Source organism: Eretmochelys imbricata, chromosome 3, assembly GCF_965152235.1.
Source record: "Eretmochelys imbricata isolate rEreImb1 chromosome 3, rEreImb1.hap1, whole genome shotgun sequence".
Taxonomy (NCBI): domain Eukaryota; kingdom Metazoa; phylum Chordata; order Testudines; family Cheloniidae; genus Eretmochelys; species Eretmochelys imbricata.
The window spans coordinates 2,557,829-2,575,629 of record NC_135574.1 but is presented as its reverse complement, the minus strand read 5'-3'; the positions used below and the strand labels follow the sequence as shown (position 1 = coordinate 2,575,629).

The 17,801-nt window shown below is 42.4% G+C and overlaps 1 protein-coding gene across 19 annotated transcripts in view; it reads left to right on the top strand.

The window, feature by feature from the left end:
• The window catches only part of DTNB (dystrobrevin beta), a 375,219-nt gene that overhangs the window by 42,930 nt on the left and 314,488 nt on the right, over positions 1-17,801 (top strand). For 7 of the 19 annotated variants that reach the window (XM_077812270.1, XM_077812266.1, XM_077812264.1 and 4 more), the window contains one exon: positions 11,427-11,640. In XM_077812270.1, the coding sequence (XP_077668396.1) occupies positions 11,427-11,640 (214 nt within the window). Of the gene's footprint in view, positions 1-3,612; positions 3,830-4,379; positions 7,381-9,794; positions 9,860-11,426; positions 11,641-17,801 lie in introns of all 19 variants that reach the window. The other 12 variants (XM_077812276.1, XM_077812275.1, XM_077812272.1 and 9 more) reach the window with 10 other exon arrangements.

Sequence of the window (17,801 nt, the reverse complement as noted above, 5' to 3'; positions counted from 1 at the left end):
TTTTTGGAAGTCTTATTTTTGTTTTTTACATTAGAAATTCAGGTTTTGTCTACCTTGGAATGCTGACAAATTGAAAAACTGTTAAGATTATGACAGTGCAAATACCAAGGAAGTAAAAATCTTGTGAAACTAGTGCCTGGTCTAAACTGAAAGTTGCACCAGTATAACTAAATATACGATATTGCACCAATTTAGGTAAGGCAGTGCAATTTCATCTGTGCATGTTACTTTAAATTGATGTACGACTTGACTAAAACGCAATATACACTCAACTATATTAGTCTGGTCAAAACATTATAACCATCCTATTGTGGAAACAATTACATCAGTATAAAGGTGCTCTATACTGGTATAAAAGTTGTAAAATTCCTGTACAATAGGGGTTGTACCAGTACAGTTATTATGATTACTAAATACAGCACTCCCTAATTCAAATAGTTATACTGGTACAAAATCTGTGTAGACTAGGCTCTAGTGTCCACACATGTGATTGGAGTACAACGTCCTCCACAACTGTGCCAAAGCAGAAGGAACATGTACTTCAGGAAATTTCACAGAAGCTGGATCAGGTGGACGTTGAGCTGACTCCAGCCCATTCCAGGAGTGCATCAAGCGCTTCAGGCTCCTGTACAGGAGAGCAAAAGACTAGAACAGTCATAAGAACATAGGAAAGGCCATAGTGGTCAGACCAATGGTCCATTTAGCCCGATGTTCTATCTTCCGATAGTGGCCACTGCCAGATGCTTCAGAGAATGAACAGAAGAGGGCAATTTATCAAATGATCCATCCACTGTCGTCTAGTCCCAGCTTCTGTCAGCTGGAGGTTTAGGGATACCTGGAGTATGGGATTGCGTCCCTGGCCATCTTGACTAATAGCCATCAATGGACCTATCTTCCATGAACTCATCTAATTCTTTTTTGAACGGGGCTATACTTTTGGCCTTCACAACATCCTCTGACAACGAGTTCCACAGCTGGACTGCACTGTGTGAAGAAGTACTTCCTTACATTTGTTTAAAACCTGCTGCCTGTTAATTTCATTTGGTGACCCCTGGTTTGTGTGTTATTTGAAGGAGTTAAAGAAGACTTCTGTATTCACTTTCTCCACACATTCATAATTTTAGAGATCTCTCTCATATCTTTCCCCCTTAGTCGCCTTTTCTAAGGTGAACAGTCCCAGCCTTTTTGATCTCTCCTCATATGGAAACGGGTCCATACCCCTAATCGCCTTTGTTGTCCTTTTTTTTGTATTTTTTCCATTTCTAATGTATCTTTTTTGTGGGGTGACCGGAACTGCATGCAGTATTCAAGGTGTGGGTTTATATAATGGCATTATGATATTTTCTGTCTTATTGTCTAGCCCTTTCCTAATGGTTCCCAATGTTCTATTAGCTTTTTGACTGCCGCTGCACACTGAGCAGATGTGTTCAGAGAACTATCCATGATGACCCCAAGATCTTTCTTGATTGGTAACAGCTAATTTAGACTCCATCACTTTGTATGTATAGCTGGGATTTTTTTTTCCAATGTGTGTTATTTTGCACTTATCAACATAGAATTTTATCTTCCTTTTTGTCACCCAGTTTTGAGAGATCCCTTTGTAACTCTTTGCAGCCTGCCTCGGCCTTAACTATCTTGAGTAATTTTATATTGTCTGCAAACTTCTGCAGCCTTACTTTTACCCCTTTTTCCAGACCTGTATTGAACAGCATAGGTTCCAGTACAGATCCATGGGGACCCTGCTAATTACCGCTCTACATTCTGAAAACTGACCATTTACTCCTATTCTTTGTTTCCTGTCTTTTAACCAGTTACTTGTCCATGAGAGAACCTTCCCTCTTATCCCATGACTGCTTACTTTTTTTAAGAGCCTTTGGTGGGGGACCTTGTCAAAGGCTTTCTGAAAGTCCAAGTGCACTAGAGCACCTTTGTCCACCTCCTCAAAGAATTCTAATAAATTGGTGAGGCATGATTTCCTTGTACAAAAGCCACGTTTGCTCTTCACCAATGTCATGTTTATTTGTGTGTCTGATAATTCTGTTCTTTACTATAATTTCAACCAGTTTGCCTGGAACAGAAGTTATGTTTACTGGCCTGTAATTGCCACAGTCGCCTCTGGACCTTTTTTAAAATGTCTGCATTATATTAGCTATCCAGTCATCTGGTACAGAGACTGATTTAAGTGATAGATTACATACCAGAGTTAATAGTTCTGCAATTTCATATCTGAGTTCCTTCCAAACTCTTGGGTGAATACTGTCTGGTCCTGGTGACTTATTACTGTATAATTTTTCAGTTTGTTCCAAAACATCCTCTGTTGACACCTCAATCTGGGACAGTTCCTCAAATTTGTCACCTAAAAAGAATGGCTTGGGTATGGAATTCTTCCCCATATCCTCTGCAGTGAAGACAGGTGAAAGCATTAATTTAGCTTCTCCGCAACAGCACTGTCTTCCTTCAGTGCTCTTTTAGTACTTCCATGGTCCAGTGGCCCTACTGGCTGTTTGGTAGGCTTCCTGCTTCTGATATGCTTAAATAAATTTTGCTGTTTGAAGAACAACTACCTAAGGACACACATCCTTGTCTGGCCTTCCTACTTATGCTTTCACACTTGACTTGTCAGAGTTTATCCTCCCTTCTATTTTACTCACTAGGATTTGACTTTAAATTTTTAAGGGATGACTCTCTGCTTCTAAACACCTCTTTTACTTTGGTGTTTAGCTATGGTGGCATTTTTTGGTCCTCTTGGAGTTTTTTTTAATTGGGTATACATTTAGTGTGATCTCTATTATGGTGTTTTTAAATAGTCTCCATGCAGTTTGCAGGCATTTCACCCTTCTGACTGTTCTTTTTAATATCTGTTTAACTGGCTTCCACATTTCTGTGTAGTTTCACTTTGTGAAGTTCTAGGGTACTATGGTGAGTTTCTTTGGCATTTTCCCCCCACAAGGATGTTAAATTTAATTACATTATGGTCACTTTTATTGAGTGATTCAGCTATAGTCACTTCTTGGACCAGATTGTGTGTTCCACTTAGGACTAAATTAAAACTTGCCTCTCCCCTTTTGTGTTCCAGGACAAGCTGCCCCAAAAAGCAGTCATTTAATGTGTCTAGAAATTTTATGTCTGCATCCCTTCCTGAAGTGACATGTTCCCAGTCAGTATGGGGATAGTTGAAATCCCCCATTATTATTATTATTAGGTTTTCTGTTTTTTGTAGCCTCTTTAATCTCCCTGAGTATTTCACAGTCACTATCACCATCCTGATTAGGGGGTCAGTCATATATCCCTACTGCTAAACTGTTATTGTTCAAACATGGTATGTTTATATAGAGATGCCATGCAACAGTTTGATTCATTTAAGATTTTTACTTTATTTGACTCTGCTTTCTTTCACATGTAGTGCCACTTCCCCACCAGTATGACCTATTTTGTCATTCCTGTATATATTTATACCCGGTATTACCCCATTCCATTGATTATCTTCATTCCACCACGTTTCCATGATGCCTGTTATATCAATATCCTCATTTAATGCCAGACACTTTAGTTCACCCATCTTAATATTTAGACTTCTAGCATTGGTATAAAAGCATTTGTACATTTTGTCAGTATGTCATTGTCCGATGGGATGCTGATGAGGGCCAGGATGAGCAGGCAGCAGGAACTATGGAGGATTTCCCAGAAGACCCCAAAGGATGAGGCGCATGTGTTTTTTTTGCACCTTTACCTAGACAAGCTGGTTGAGGAATCCCCTCTTCGCTTCCCTGCCGCTCTGACAAATCTGAGGAGGACCCCGAGCTGTGGCAGGAAGCAGAACCTGAGGCTGGTAAGTTATAGTGGACCCCCACTTCCCTGTCAATATCTGCTCTTGCTCTGGTGTTACATTGTTGATTTTATGCCCAATCCTTGCTCTGCTCAACCCAGAAATGTCCCCGAGCAAGACACTGCTATAAATCAATTATTTATATTGATTTCTGATGAGTCACTTGGGGGTTAGGAGTCACTACTATGTGTTTGGCTGATGCTGTGTCTAAAAAACAGATTATTAGAGAAAAATCACTGTGCCCTGTGTGTGTACTCTTCTTGGCGAGCAGTCAGGCAGCAATGATCCTGGGGCTGTGTGAACCGGGGAAAGGGAGCAGGTAGATTTACCACGTTCCTGGTTGAGTACAGGACAATTGTAAAAATTGTAGAAAATCCTTTGGAAGATTACATTGTTTCTCTACTTTTATCACCCAATCCCAATCTTATCGTCCTCTTACAAAACTGAGCCATGTGGAATGGGGAGAAGATTTGAGGTGGAGGGGTGGGCAGTGGAAGGGGAAGGGAATACTTTGAGGAAAAGTTAGTTACAGCAGTCCTTTCTCCCTTGGAAGATTGCAGAATTTTTCCTGTCCTGATCCCTGGTGTCTTGCCTCGCCCCTCTCTGAGCCATGCTGCGCAAGCTGTGGGGAATGGAGGTGGGAGAAGGATCCAGACTGGCAGTTGCAGTGGAGGAGTGAGGGCGCTGATCTGAAACTTCAGGGAAGGAAATACAGTTGCAGTATCTTTCTTTTCCTCCATTTCACTGTTGTTAGACAGGCACAGGGGCAGGATTTTCTGGTGATGCCGGGGGTGTGGTTGGTGCTATTTGTTGTTTACATTTCCCTTTTCAAGGAAACTCCATATGTTAGCTGAGAATATAGTCAATTTCCAGTTGAATTGCCTCTTAGTCCTGTAAGTATATTTCACCAAATTTTTGGCATAGCAGAAACACCAGCTAGGTCTTGAGGTTTAGTGGCAGTGTTGCAAATCTTCTTGGCCCACCTTCAGAGCTACTCAAACCCATCCATTCAGCAATATGTAGAGGGTTGACCATTAGCAGAAAAATCTTCTGCATAGATTGCCAGATCTTCCCCACAGGACTGCAAAGCCATCTCTTTTCTATTTTGGTACCTTGAAAACGGTATGTTCTTCAAATGGTCACCAACCTTTAAAGAATAATTTGCATACTGATAACATAGCCCCTGAACAGAACTGCCCCTCCCCCTGCTTTGAGACATTATGACAATTTTAATTTTTTTAAAAACATTAGAACATTTTTCTTACCATTCTTACCTCTGCTCCTTCCTCCTGGTATGCAAGACTTGTGTGAGAACCAAGGGTAGTCTAATAGTTGCATTCATGGAATGATTAAAAGTATCATAAGTGTGGCCTTCTACAGCAAAGTTATTTTATGTGATAGGGATTTCTCAGCTTCTTCCAAAGGAAAAAAAAATGCTACCCTTGTCTTTGAATTGGCAGGACCTTCGTCTCCTGAGAGGGAATCCATTCTGTCAGGAGGGCAGGTGCAGCACCCCAGAGACAGCAGAGGCAGACGGAGAAGGACCCTGGAAGAGCTACTCAGAGGGATGGACAGAAGGAACAAGGAGCACTCTGAGTTCCTCAGGGCATGAGAGGATTAGTCTCCCCAGTAGGAAGACACACTGGTGAACTGGTTCATGAGCAGAAGGCAAGCCATAGGGAAAGGGAGCATTCCCTGTTGAAGAGGCTTATAGAACTGGTAGTCGACTGAGTTCGGGGTCTGCTTGCTGCCATTGCCTCTGCACAACCGCTTCCACCTCCTTCTCCAGCTGCTGCCCGGGGTACAGCTGAGCCAGAGGACCTAACCCCCAAGTGTCTAGAAGGAGACCATGGAGCCTGCAAGATTCCTGGGACAAACGCCCTCCACTGTTACCCAAAACCCTTTTGCCGGGGGACACCCTTGAGCATCCAGGAGGGGAAAGATGAGCTTGCAGGAGTCCTTGAATGCCACCAAGTGTTATCGTTTCCTTGACTGATGTCCTAAGTGTGATGAACATAAGATATTTTTAGGTTTTGGATTGGGCCCCACAATTCACAGCACATGAATTGCAATGGTGTAACCATCTACTGCTATTATACTATAAACACTTTTCTGTCTGCATCCCCCTCTTCCTCTGTTCAGAAATATCTGAAGTCACAAGGATATATGCACATGATGGGGAAGTGCAGTTGGTGCTCTGTGCATAGAGAAATTATTAGTTCTCGGTGCAGCAGAACACGCAACCTAAGTGTTCTGGGGCTGGAGGTTTGGTGCAAGTTCCTAACATGGCTCTATAAAGGTCTGTTTTATCATTCAGAAGTTCCTCATTCTAAAGCCACTGCTGGTCATCCCAGGTTTCCAAAATGATGTGATCCTACAACACTTATTTGTTCTCCTGCACCAGAAGTGACAGTCCACTCCAGGATATACTGTGGCAATACTGGCATTCACCATATCTATACTATATGAGCTAAATTACTTGTCATTTAGCAGCAAGGTCAGCAGTCTTTGATATGTCAAATTTCTGCCCAAATTCCACCTATCATCTTGCCAAACACCTACTCCACTGCATAACTGTTTATCCCGCAATAAGGAGCGGGAGCAGAAGCACATCATCATACCATTGCTCTGTCTTCCATCCACCTTGGCAGGGAATAACAGTGAGGGAAGATGTAATGAGGAACTGCAGTTGACAGATTTGTGAAGGTGGGGGACAGTACCTGGAACACAGAACAAAACAGTTTCTAGAGTGTCTCCCTGTCTGCACTGTGCCCTGGGATACCACCCCTGTAATGGTAACACTAATGTTGTGTAACAGTGGCAGTGTGGATGTGAGTAAACGCACGTAGCTAGCATTATATTTGTGTCCAGCACAGCATATGTGAACACTTGGCATAAGTATGGAGAGCATGCATGAGTATGTACATGTCTAGTGATTGAGTATGCATGCCAATTTAGACAGAACTGAAAATGCTTAAGAGAAAAATGCTTTGAGGATTTATTTTTCACTTCTCCTTCAAGAGCTTAGAAAATTCCAGATCTATGTTAATCATTCTAGAAGTCATACAACAAAAAAAATAAGACATTACACTGTTTCCTAAGGGGAAAACAGTCAACAAACAACCTAATACTTCAGAAAAAAAATAAAGGCTATATAAAGGGATCCTGGAAACAGTTTCTACCTCTGTTGGAAATTATTTTCCTATTAGTTTTATTAACATTTATCATGACTTAGTTTCCTTACATGCACTGCTTTATTAATTCAAAGGCCATTTGGTGTTGATTACATCCAATGAACAAACATTAAGTCCACATACATGTCTGTATTTCAAAATGGTGGCTGCACCCGGCAGTTGGCTTTTGTTTCATGCTAAAGCCCTGACCATAGACTGTTTACTAGCCCATGCCATAGAGGGCATGTACCATCAACCTGTTTTTTTTCCCCCCTCCCTGCATCTATCGTGCTCAGAATGGCAGCATGGCACAGCCACAACCTCTACCCCACCTGCCCTCTACTCTGTTCCCACAGCATATTCAAATAAAGAAAAATTCAGGTATGTGAAATTCAACAGGTTTGAGATGAAGTTACAGGAGAAAAAAATGGTTCGTATTCTCAGTTTATATAAGGTAGACATTGGTATTGCATGCCCTTAAAGGTATTAAGACTACAGCTTCCTGCTGAAATATATATATATATATGCCCTGTAACACACATTTGTACAGGAAAATAAATTTACCTTAGGAATGGTATAGCTGTACAACTCTGACTGGCTTTTCACAGGGTTTGAGAAAGACAAACAGTTAAGGCTTCAAACAATCAATACAAAACCTGGCATATTTTTCTCTGCGTGTTGGCTACTACTTATCACCCTATTAATCTCTATGTGCTTACATATTGATTATTTAATAATTTGTTCTAGTACCTTTCCAGGTATTGCAGTTAGGCTGACTGGTCTATAATTCCCTGGATCCTCCTTGTTCCCCTTTTTCAAGTTAGGTACTATGTTTTCCCTTCTGCAATCCTCTGGGATCTATGGCACCTGCAGTGGCCAGACCTGCAAGGATGGGACCTTTATGAATGGCTGAGTGGCTGGCTAACTTGAAGGGGAAGAAACAGAAAACTGCGGATGAAATGTTTCCAGAGCTCCCAAATTGAAAACAGCAGCAAGCTGGAGGTCTGAGAGGAAAAGATAGGGAGATATCAGAGAAAGTTTTGCAGTGGCCAGAGACAGAGTTGCCATGGCAAAAGACAGGGTAGAGAAGGATATACATGCGGCAGCAGCTCTTGGAGGCAATCCAGAATCAGAATGCTCAGCTGCATTGCATGCTCGTAGAAGTCACACAGACAATCGCGTGTCCTCAACCAGGACCCAGCCATGTTCTGCAATCCCTGGACAATACAGGGTACTGGGAACACAGGCATATATTCCCCACAGCCCCTAAACAGCCGTTCTCCCAGATACCATTCCCCACTCCAGCTGAAACTTGAGGCAGTGAGAACAGTTTTATCTGGGAACCCAGCTCTTTTAGGCATGATACTTAGAGCCCCAACACATGACCCCGAAAAAGCAGAACAAGAAGAGGCGGAGGCAAGACGTATGCTTGCCTGTGAACTGGAACATACCCATTCTTGTGTTTTCCCCTCCACCGCACAGTCTCACTTTAAAGCAGTATTTCATTGTTTTAATTAAAGGTTCATTTCTGTTTGTTACACAATAAATTGTTTAATAGTAAAAAACTTTAAAAATTCATTTAAAATGATTTGGTAATGCATAGTACACAGAAAAACCGTACCTTTTCCATAAGCCATAGGTTTTTATAAAAATATAAAACACAGATGCAAGATGAAATAAGAAACGCCACCCAAGTACTTATTTGGTATATGCAATCCAGTCAAGCCAAGCCATGCCATGCCACAGTATTCTTATTAGCTATATTCAAGGCCACACATTGAAGGTGCTGCAATGTTCATAATTCATTCCCCACTCCCACCTGGATAACAGCTGCACTCACAGCTGCACATCTTCAGGCCTGAGACTAAAAGTAAAAGCAGTAAGCATCCCTGACAGTACTGCAGGGCTAGTGCAGCACAGATCTCAAAAAAGTTTGCCTTCGCCATTTTGAAATTCTTTTGCCACTGCTGGTCATCCCAGTTTTGCAGAATGATCCTTTCCCACTAATCAGCGCTGGTTTCCTGAGCCCAGAAATGGCAATGCACAATGTGATGCTGCTCCAGGAATAGTTCTGTAGTAGCAGTTGCTCGATGTCCTCCTCCTCCTCCTTCCTCTGCTACTGGCTACATTATCTGCTTGGTGGTACAGAGTGCAAAGTCCAAAACTGAGGCCACCTGGCTTCAGGAACTCAAGAAGCCCAGATAGCTTCTGCGTATTCGTGGCTGCTAGCACAATGGCGCAGATCATTGTTGGGTCCACGTTGGCCGACAGGAATTCAAAAATGGTGCTAGCCCACCCAGAAAGAGGAAGCATGGGACAGAGAGACTGGAATCATGGAAATTTTTAATTTTGACCCTAAGTCCCAGAATTCCACTGGCTTCCCCTGCACATCCCATAATGTGCAGCAAAAAACCTCTAATGCACACAGCACAATTGTGAAGCAAAGGACTATGGGATCCCCTCCCAGAATGCCAAGTATTTAGGACATACCAAGCCCCCGACATCTGAACGTAATAATGCAAATTGAAGGAAGGCACAGTCGTCCCATGTGCATTCTACTAGTATGGTCTACCAATATGTGTCAACTCAATGTGAAATAAGGCTTTAGTTACTGTTCCAGGACTATATTGTATGTGTGTGTGTGCGCGAGCCTGCCCAAAAAATGAAATTTGATCGTGCTCATTGGAACCTAGGCAACCATCAACTTCTAGTTCAGTGATCAATTTATTTTTATCTGTCAGAATATCCAATATAGAAATACCCTGAGTTGGTTGGAATGCTTTTTTCTGCTACAGGGCTAATTATATTAGCTGGCTGCAGCCTGCTGGGTCCTTTGCGTGGTCAAGGGGAGTGCAAACTGGTAGGTACTCTCTTGCCTTACATGGCACCCCCAGACTTGGGGAGATGGGATGATGGGGCTGTGTGTGCGTCCAGGGGTAAGAGTGGGGGAACCTGGTTTATTATGGGAGTTCCTAATACACTACGTTTGCTGCTGCTGCTGTTTTGTCAGCAACACAAGCCCAGCTCTTCAGAGTGTTCAAATTCATTTATACTAGGCATGCGTCCAAAGGTACAAATGGAAATACTAAAATGAGGAACAGCCTTGTACAGACATGGATAGAAGACTGTGTGTATATCTATTTTTGTTCAGAAGCTGATCTGGTACTTATTTGTTTAGTACCAAAAATGTGCTCAGTATTGCAGAGGAAAAACCAAAGATAACCCTAAGAGATTACTCTCCACAGGGCAAATGGAAAAGATGAAGTGCCCTATGAGGGTAGTGGCTTGGTGTGTTAGGCTTCCAGTTCCACCAAAGCTTCAATTTACTTAAGGTACTTGTCTGGCCATACTATGAGCACCTTACAGTCTTTAATGTATTTTTCCACGAGGCACCCCTGAGAAATAGGAAGTGTGGTTATTCCTGTTTTTCAGATGGCAACTGAGGCATGGAGAGACTAAGTGACTTATAAGGTCACACAGGAACTCTGTGGCAGAGTAGGGAATTGAACCAAGATCTTCTAAGTCCCTGGCTAGTGTCCTAACCACTGGACCTCCCTTCCTCTTTAAGCATAACATTACAAATATGACACTAACAATAATGGATTAGGCACCACTGCTGAACGTACCTGTCATAATGACAAGATCAAGGAAGTAGAATGGTTGAAGTGATGTTTATAAAGGGAACCCTGCCTTGCTCTGTACTTTTAGAAGGCTACTGTGGAAAGAGATGGACAAGACACTGCAAAGCCATATCATTCAATGATCAAAAATGTGTACTCAGTGAGTTGGGTGCAAGCTCAAATGAAGCACCGGTCCACTTTGCCTCTTGGAGTGCCACATATTTTGCAGCACAGAATACTTTATTGGTGTCTATGAAATAGCTGCATATGACGGAGTTTCTTTGTTTTCCCTGAAAACTCTAAGAAAAGCATTCAGGTTTGGAAATGTCAAAGCGAAGGTTGCCTGCATGATCTAAAATATGTCCCAGTAATTAGACTTTGCTATAAAGCATGACCACAACGAAGCACAGTTATGGTTTAGAATGAGAAAAAAATTAAATTAAAACACTTCCTGACTTTTAGTGCTTCGCTTTGCAGCCTTAATTTTTTTATTCCAGGAATATATACTCTTTAACAGCTCTTAAAGAACTAATAGAACATGATTAGACTAAATGTTCACTATAGCCTGATTTTGACAATTGAAAGGTTTTCTTGTGAGTTTTTGTGACCAAACACATTGTGAGGAATATAATTTATTCTCCACTTTGGTGATTTTAATAGGATGCCCTCTTCTCCCGTTTCTGAATTCTGAGGATGGATTCTGCTTTTTTAAAATACCAAAAATTACATGTTTTCCGAAAGTGGTGTGTCTAAGAGTAAAACTGAATGTTACAAAAAATAACAGTTAATTTCTTTCTTTACTTTTAGTTCATCTTGTTGATATCTGGAATATGATTGAAGCCTTCCGAGACAATGGCCTTAATACATTGGATCACAACACAGAGATCAGTGTTTCTCGACTGGAAACAATCATTTCATCCATCTACTACCAGCTAAATAAACGCCTTCCTTCGACTCACCAGATCAGTGTGGAGCAATCCATCAGCCTTCTCCTCAACTTTATGATAGCAGCATATGACAGGTTAGTAACTCTTCCAGGTGCATTCCTTTTTTTAAAACTAGTTCATTTATTTGGGCACACTCTGCTTAAGGGCTGCACCTAAATTTTATAAAGTGGAGCAGATTGCACATCTGTAATGTAGTGGTATCTGCGGAAATTTATACATCATGGCAAGCAATGATCAATCTTTAAAATTTTGTTCTTGAGCAAGATGAATCACTGCCTGCTGGGACCTGTATGTCTCTACAGGCCACATATTAGAATTAAAGATAAAGGGCAACAATGTTGTACATGAAGGCTCTTAGCTGGCCACATTTGGTTCCTGGGACATATTGTAGCCAAGCCTTTTTGTGAAATGCTAATTAAAATAGAAAATAACATTAACCTAATGGTAGCATGATTTTGCTGTAAAATCGCATAATAGGAGAGTCTCAAATTTATGTACATGCAGTTTCCTGATTAAATCTGGTGCATAAAACCATGTTAATATAACACATGTTTTGATACTAAGTCTTGATCCCACCTAGAGTTTGCCAAGGAAGGGGCTAACACCTCATCTTCTGACTGATAGAAGGACTACAGTTGTCTCTTCAGAGTGCAGCATTTTCTTTTGGTTTGGTTTGGACCCTTAAACATATGTCCACATCCCTTCCTAGCAGTCTTGTTGCAACAGGGGTGGATCATGTTCATTAGACTTGTTATCCTTCTTTTTAGGCAGAAGGTTTTCTCTGTGGGATCTCTGAATGACAGCTGCAGAGTTCCAACTGTTAATTAGCAGCTCCACATTTTTTCAGAATGTCATCTATAGCCTTTCATATTGTTTGCCCCCCTAGCTATTCCTTCCTTTCCCATCCTTCCTTTTTTGCTCTTGCCCTCTCCCATAACACTGCCCATCTCATCCATTATGACCAAGGAGCAGAGTTGGAACATAATGTATTCAGAAAGTTACAGCACTACTGTAAAAGTGAAACATCTCTCACAACCCCACACCACCCACAGTGCAATGGACAAGTAGAAAGGCTGAACTGACCTCTGCTGGCTATGTTGAAAACCTTGCCAGAAAAATAAAAGTCCCACTGTAAGAACTCCTTTAAGAAGGCAATCTATGCCTATAACTGTACATGAAATGAGGCTACACCCTTGTATTTATTATATAGAAGATGACCACATTTGCCCATTGACCTCACATTTGATCTATCTATAAACTCTGACCTGGGGACTTTAAAGATTACATTGAGAGGTGGAGACAACATTTCAGAAGCTTGACAGAAGCTTATAAAATGGCATCATAATGTTCTAAAAAAAGTCTGCTGCTCATGTTAAGAATCACTATGATCAGAAAGTACAATGTGCTGCCCTGTTGCCAGGTGACAGAATACTTGTCCTGAATCTTTCAGAGAGATGGGGACCAGGCAAATTAAGATCCTGCTGGGAAAGTAATATTCATGTAGTATTTCAAAGGAAAAGGGATAGTCCAGTCTATGAAGTAAAAGCAGAAGATGGAGAAGGACGTGGTAGAATTCTCCAAAATCTTTTTCTTCCCTGTGACTTCTTACCATTGGAGATTACACTACCCTCTAAACCACCACAATAGACGACCCAGAGAACTAGGCAAACTAGTGCAATAAGAGATCAAAATGGGGACTGGAACTTGGACTCCAGTAATTCTGATACGGAGAGTGAAGATGAACCACATTACATAATGGTACCAGATTTTGCCCACGGCACAGATACTCTGAATCCAGAAGCAGAAACATTTAATCTATGATTGGGAAATAAGGATGATGTTAATCCTGTAAACTTGGAAACTGCTGATCAAACTGATGTAATATTTGCACCAAGCACTGAAAGACATGAATGCCAGATTATGCCAAGGAACCTGAAACCAGTAATGCACAAGAGGGCAGATCACCAGAACAATCCACTGACATTCAAGGTCGTCTGACTAGAGGGATAAGAGGCCCTCAGACACTGACATATGAAAGTTTAGGGACACCTACTTGTCAGTATCTAAATCCAACAGTTGGACTGGTGAATACACCACCGGTTGTCTTCATGTTTGTCACATGCCCTACCAAGTGCCTATTCCTATACCTTATCCTGTTTTGTATACAAGACTGATGTAATATTGATAAAAGAAGTGATATTGACCTAAGGTATGGATATTGCTCTATATCAAGTGTCTTATAGTACTGGGTAGTTTGTAATTATGTTAATTTAATACATTTTCTGAATAGCTTGACATATGCACTGTCACTTGGAGCTATATGGTTAAACCACTGATCGCATAGGAAATATTATTTCATAAGTAGTTAAGATTTTGTCGTGGTATTTTTTAGTAAAAGTCACAGACAGGTCATGGGCAGTAAACAAAAATTCACAGAGGCCTGTAACCTGTTCCTGACTTTTATTAAAAATAACAGGGACAGTGAAGTGGGGACTAACCGCTACTCTAGGCCCACAGCTGCTTCTGTGGCGGGGACTGGCCACTGCTGCTCCAGCCCCTGCCCACTGCTTCAGTCCCCGGGGGGGAGGGGCTGCTCCAGCCCCGTCCCCAGTCGCTGCTCCAGCCCCACCGCTCTGACCAGGGCTGAAGCCAAAGAAGTCACAGAATCTGTGAACTCTGTGACAAAATTGTATCCTTATTCATAAGGTATGAATATCTTTGGGGATTTAGGGTGTTCAGAACTGATTATTTAGTTGGATAGTGGAACTAAAATTGCTGCAGAATCTTTCTGCTTTGTGAAATAAACTGAAGAGCGATGCAGAAACTTTCACCATTAGTACAGAACTCATGACACAGGAGAGGCCCAAACTGTCAATTGGGAATAACAGTTGTGAGCTTGTGGAATGCGTGGATTACTGCTATTAAGTCAAATGGATGGATTATATGTTTTGTTTTTTTAACGGAAGTGTTGGAATGATATTACATTTACGAGGGAGGGCTATAGCACTCATACGGGAATGTCAGGGTTAGACATTGTGGTCCCAGTGTGAGTCTGTGGCCAAAAGAGCTAATAAAATTGTGGGGTTAATAAACGGGAATCTTGAGTAGGAGTAGAGAGGTTATTTTACCTCTATATTTTGCACTGGCGAAATCACTGCTAGAATGCTGTATCCAGTTCTGCTGCCCACAATTCAAGGGTGTTGATAAACTGGAGAGGGTTCAGAAAAGAGCCTCAAGAATGATTAAAGGGTTAGAAAACATGCCTCATAGAGAAGCAGGAGGGGGTAGCGATCCAAGGGCTTGATGAGTCTCAGCAGTCTCTCCGTCACATCGTGAATCCTAGCTCCTGGCAAGCAGCAGACTTCTCGGTTTTCCCGGTCGGGGCAGCAGATAGATGACTCAGTCCCCCTGATGAGAGAGTTCCCCGACCACCACCACCCGCCTCCTTCTCTTGGGAGCGGTGGTCGTGGAACCCCCAACTCTAGGACAGTGCATCTCATGCCTTCCAATTGGCGGCATTCCTTTTAGCTTGACAAAGAGAAAGTTAAGGGGTGATTTAATTGCAGTCTATCGGTATCTGTATGGGGAACAAATAATGGGCTCTTCAATCTAGCATAGGCATAGCAGTATCCAATGGCTGGAAGTTGAAGCTAGACAAATTCGGACTGGAAATAAAGCGTAAATTCTTGACCAGTGAGTGCAATTAACCATTGGGACATTTTACCAAGGGCCATGGTGGATTCTCCATCACTGACAATTTTTAAAAGAAGATTAGATGTTTTTCTAAGAATTTGGTCTAGGAATTATTTTGGGGAAGTTCTGTGGCCTGTGCTATACTGGAGGCCAGACCAGATGATCACAGTTTTCCCTTCTGGCCTTGGAATCTGTGAGTTTACCTGTGTCTTGTCCCTTTAAGGATTGAAGGTCTGCTGAAAGGGGCAAAGGGAACAGCTCTGGTTGCAGCAGCAGAGTTGTGTGTGTTCTGAAAGGAATGAGCAGCAATGGGGCTTGTGCAACCAGGGGTGTCTTATTTGTTTGGTTTTTGGTTGGTTTGTTTTATTTATTTCTAAATTCAATAAAACTCCAGTTTCAAAACTCTTCCTGGTGTCCGAGTGAAACCCAAGTGGCCCTAAGCCAATCTGAACAGCCTGCTTTTGAAGTAAACCAGTAAACCCCAACATTTTATCAGGGGACTCATTCCCTTAGCCAGTTTTTCAATTTCCAAGGTCAAAGAATTTCTTAAAGCCCAATCATAATGGAGCTAAGCATGTGAAAGATTCCTATGACAGCATATCTAGCACTTCCTCATGTTCCCACTAATGGGATCTCAAGAGCCTGTGTCAGTGTTTTGGACCCTTCTAGAAAGCTGTGTGATACCTTATGGCACTGAACGATCAGAGCTCAAGGCTATTTAACGGATGTGGGAGCCCCAACCCTCCTCACTTCCTTCTGCCTGCTTAGGACTGAGGATATAAGGAACCTCAGAACTGTGTCCATGTCTGACCAAGCCAGACAACTAAGACGCTTTTTCTCTTGTACATAGCTTGGTGTTTTAACTTTCTTAGATAATTTCCTAGCTATAAATAGTTCAGAGCAATTTTTCCCCTTTCCGGGTGTGCACCTCTGTTCTGGGATTGATGCTAACCCTTGAGGATCCAAAGAAGATATTTAAATGGTGCAGCTCCTGTCTCAGGATCCTTCTCAAGTTGAATGCTGTCTCCTGATGTGTGTTCTGCCTGGCAGAGGTGGACCATTCTGCCCCTGTGGTCAGATCTGATGTCTGCTTGGCTGCCTTTACTTCCTGATCCAGCAGAGATCATCAGTTAACATTCCAGGCTGGGGCTTTGTGCCATGCCTGGCTCCAAGACACACTACTTCACAGTTGCATAAGTTGACTTTGACACCACCTGTTAAGGTGGGATCCGAGAAGGCTCTGCATCCTGATAGTGCGGAAAGAGCAGATCTTTGGGCTTATTCTTTTTGTTGAGACATCCATGGCATCAAAGATTGCCTGGGGCTGCTATTTTGCCTGTCTCTTGTCAGTGCAAAAGCACTCCTCAGATTAGAAGCTGTCCAAGGTTCAAGATTCCAGTGCCAGCACTTCATCCTCAATGCCAGCCAAGACCTCTAGACATAGTGCCAGGACAATTGCCCCATGCTCCCAGACACCAGTTCTGATGTTATGGTGTCAAGAACAAATCACAAAAAGCTCCTTCCGAGACCATTCGTATCTTGCCTGCCCGTGTTGAGTCCCCCAGACCCACAGGCCTTCCCCATTTCAGTGCTTCCTGTGTTGTTTAAAGCACAAAGAGAAGAGAGGGCTATTCAAAAAGCTTCTCGGAAAGCACCACCAAAAGAAGCGTCACCAATCCCAGGACTGCATGGTGTCTGTTCCAGTTGACCCCGATGGTACTGTATTTTTACTTTCCAGTACTTTCTCCCTGACACCCTACTACAGTGTCCATTGAACTTAGGAGGCTCATAGGAGGGGCTGGTTCTTCTTTAGGTGTCCTCTGCACATTCCCACTAATGGATGTGTGACGGATTCCCCCAGGAACTGGGGTACCACTAAGCCCTCTGACCTACCAGCCTGGACTCCCTCTCACACTGTGCTGCTGTGACAAGCTGCAAAGCCTTCCAAGCTTGCACTTTCACCAGCATTCATACGGGTAGGGACACACCCAGCTGCAGTTACATGTAGGCTCTCTAACCACCAGCTTCCCAGCCTAGGACCCCAGAGCAATACCGTCCTGCCCTGGTCAAATCTGGCCAGTATATGTGTTTAATACCCGGTCCACCTCTCCCTCAAAGTGAAGAGGACCATGCACACTCGTGGTAACCAAGCAGAGATTTTCTGCAGGCACCTTAGTCAAACATACACTGGTTTGGATTAAAACATAAAATAAGTTTATTGACTACAAAAAGATAGATTTAAGTTATTATAAGTGATAGCAAACAGATCAAAGCAGATTACCTAGTAACTAAACAAAAATGCAAACTGAGCTTAATGTACTAGATAGATAGGTTATGAATTAGCAAATTCTCACCCTGAGTGATAAACAGGATGGCAGATTCTTAAGCTGCCTTTGCGTTGCAGCTTGGGTTTCCCAGGTTTTCATACACAGGCTAGAAATCCCTTTAGCCTGGGAGCATCACTTCCCCCAGTTCAGTCTTTGTTCCTGTGGTATTTCTAGGTGTGTTATCCTACAGGTGTGTTGCCTACTTTATGACTACT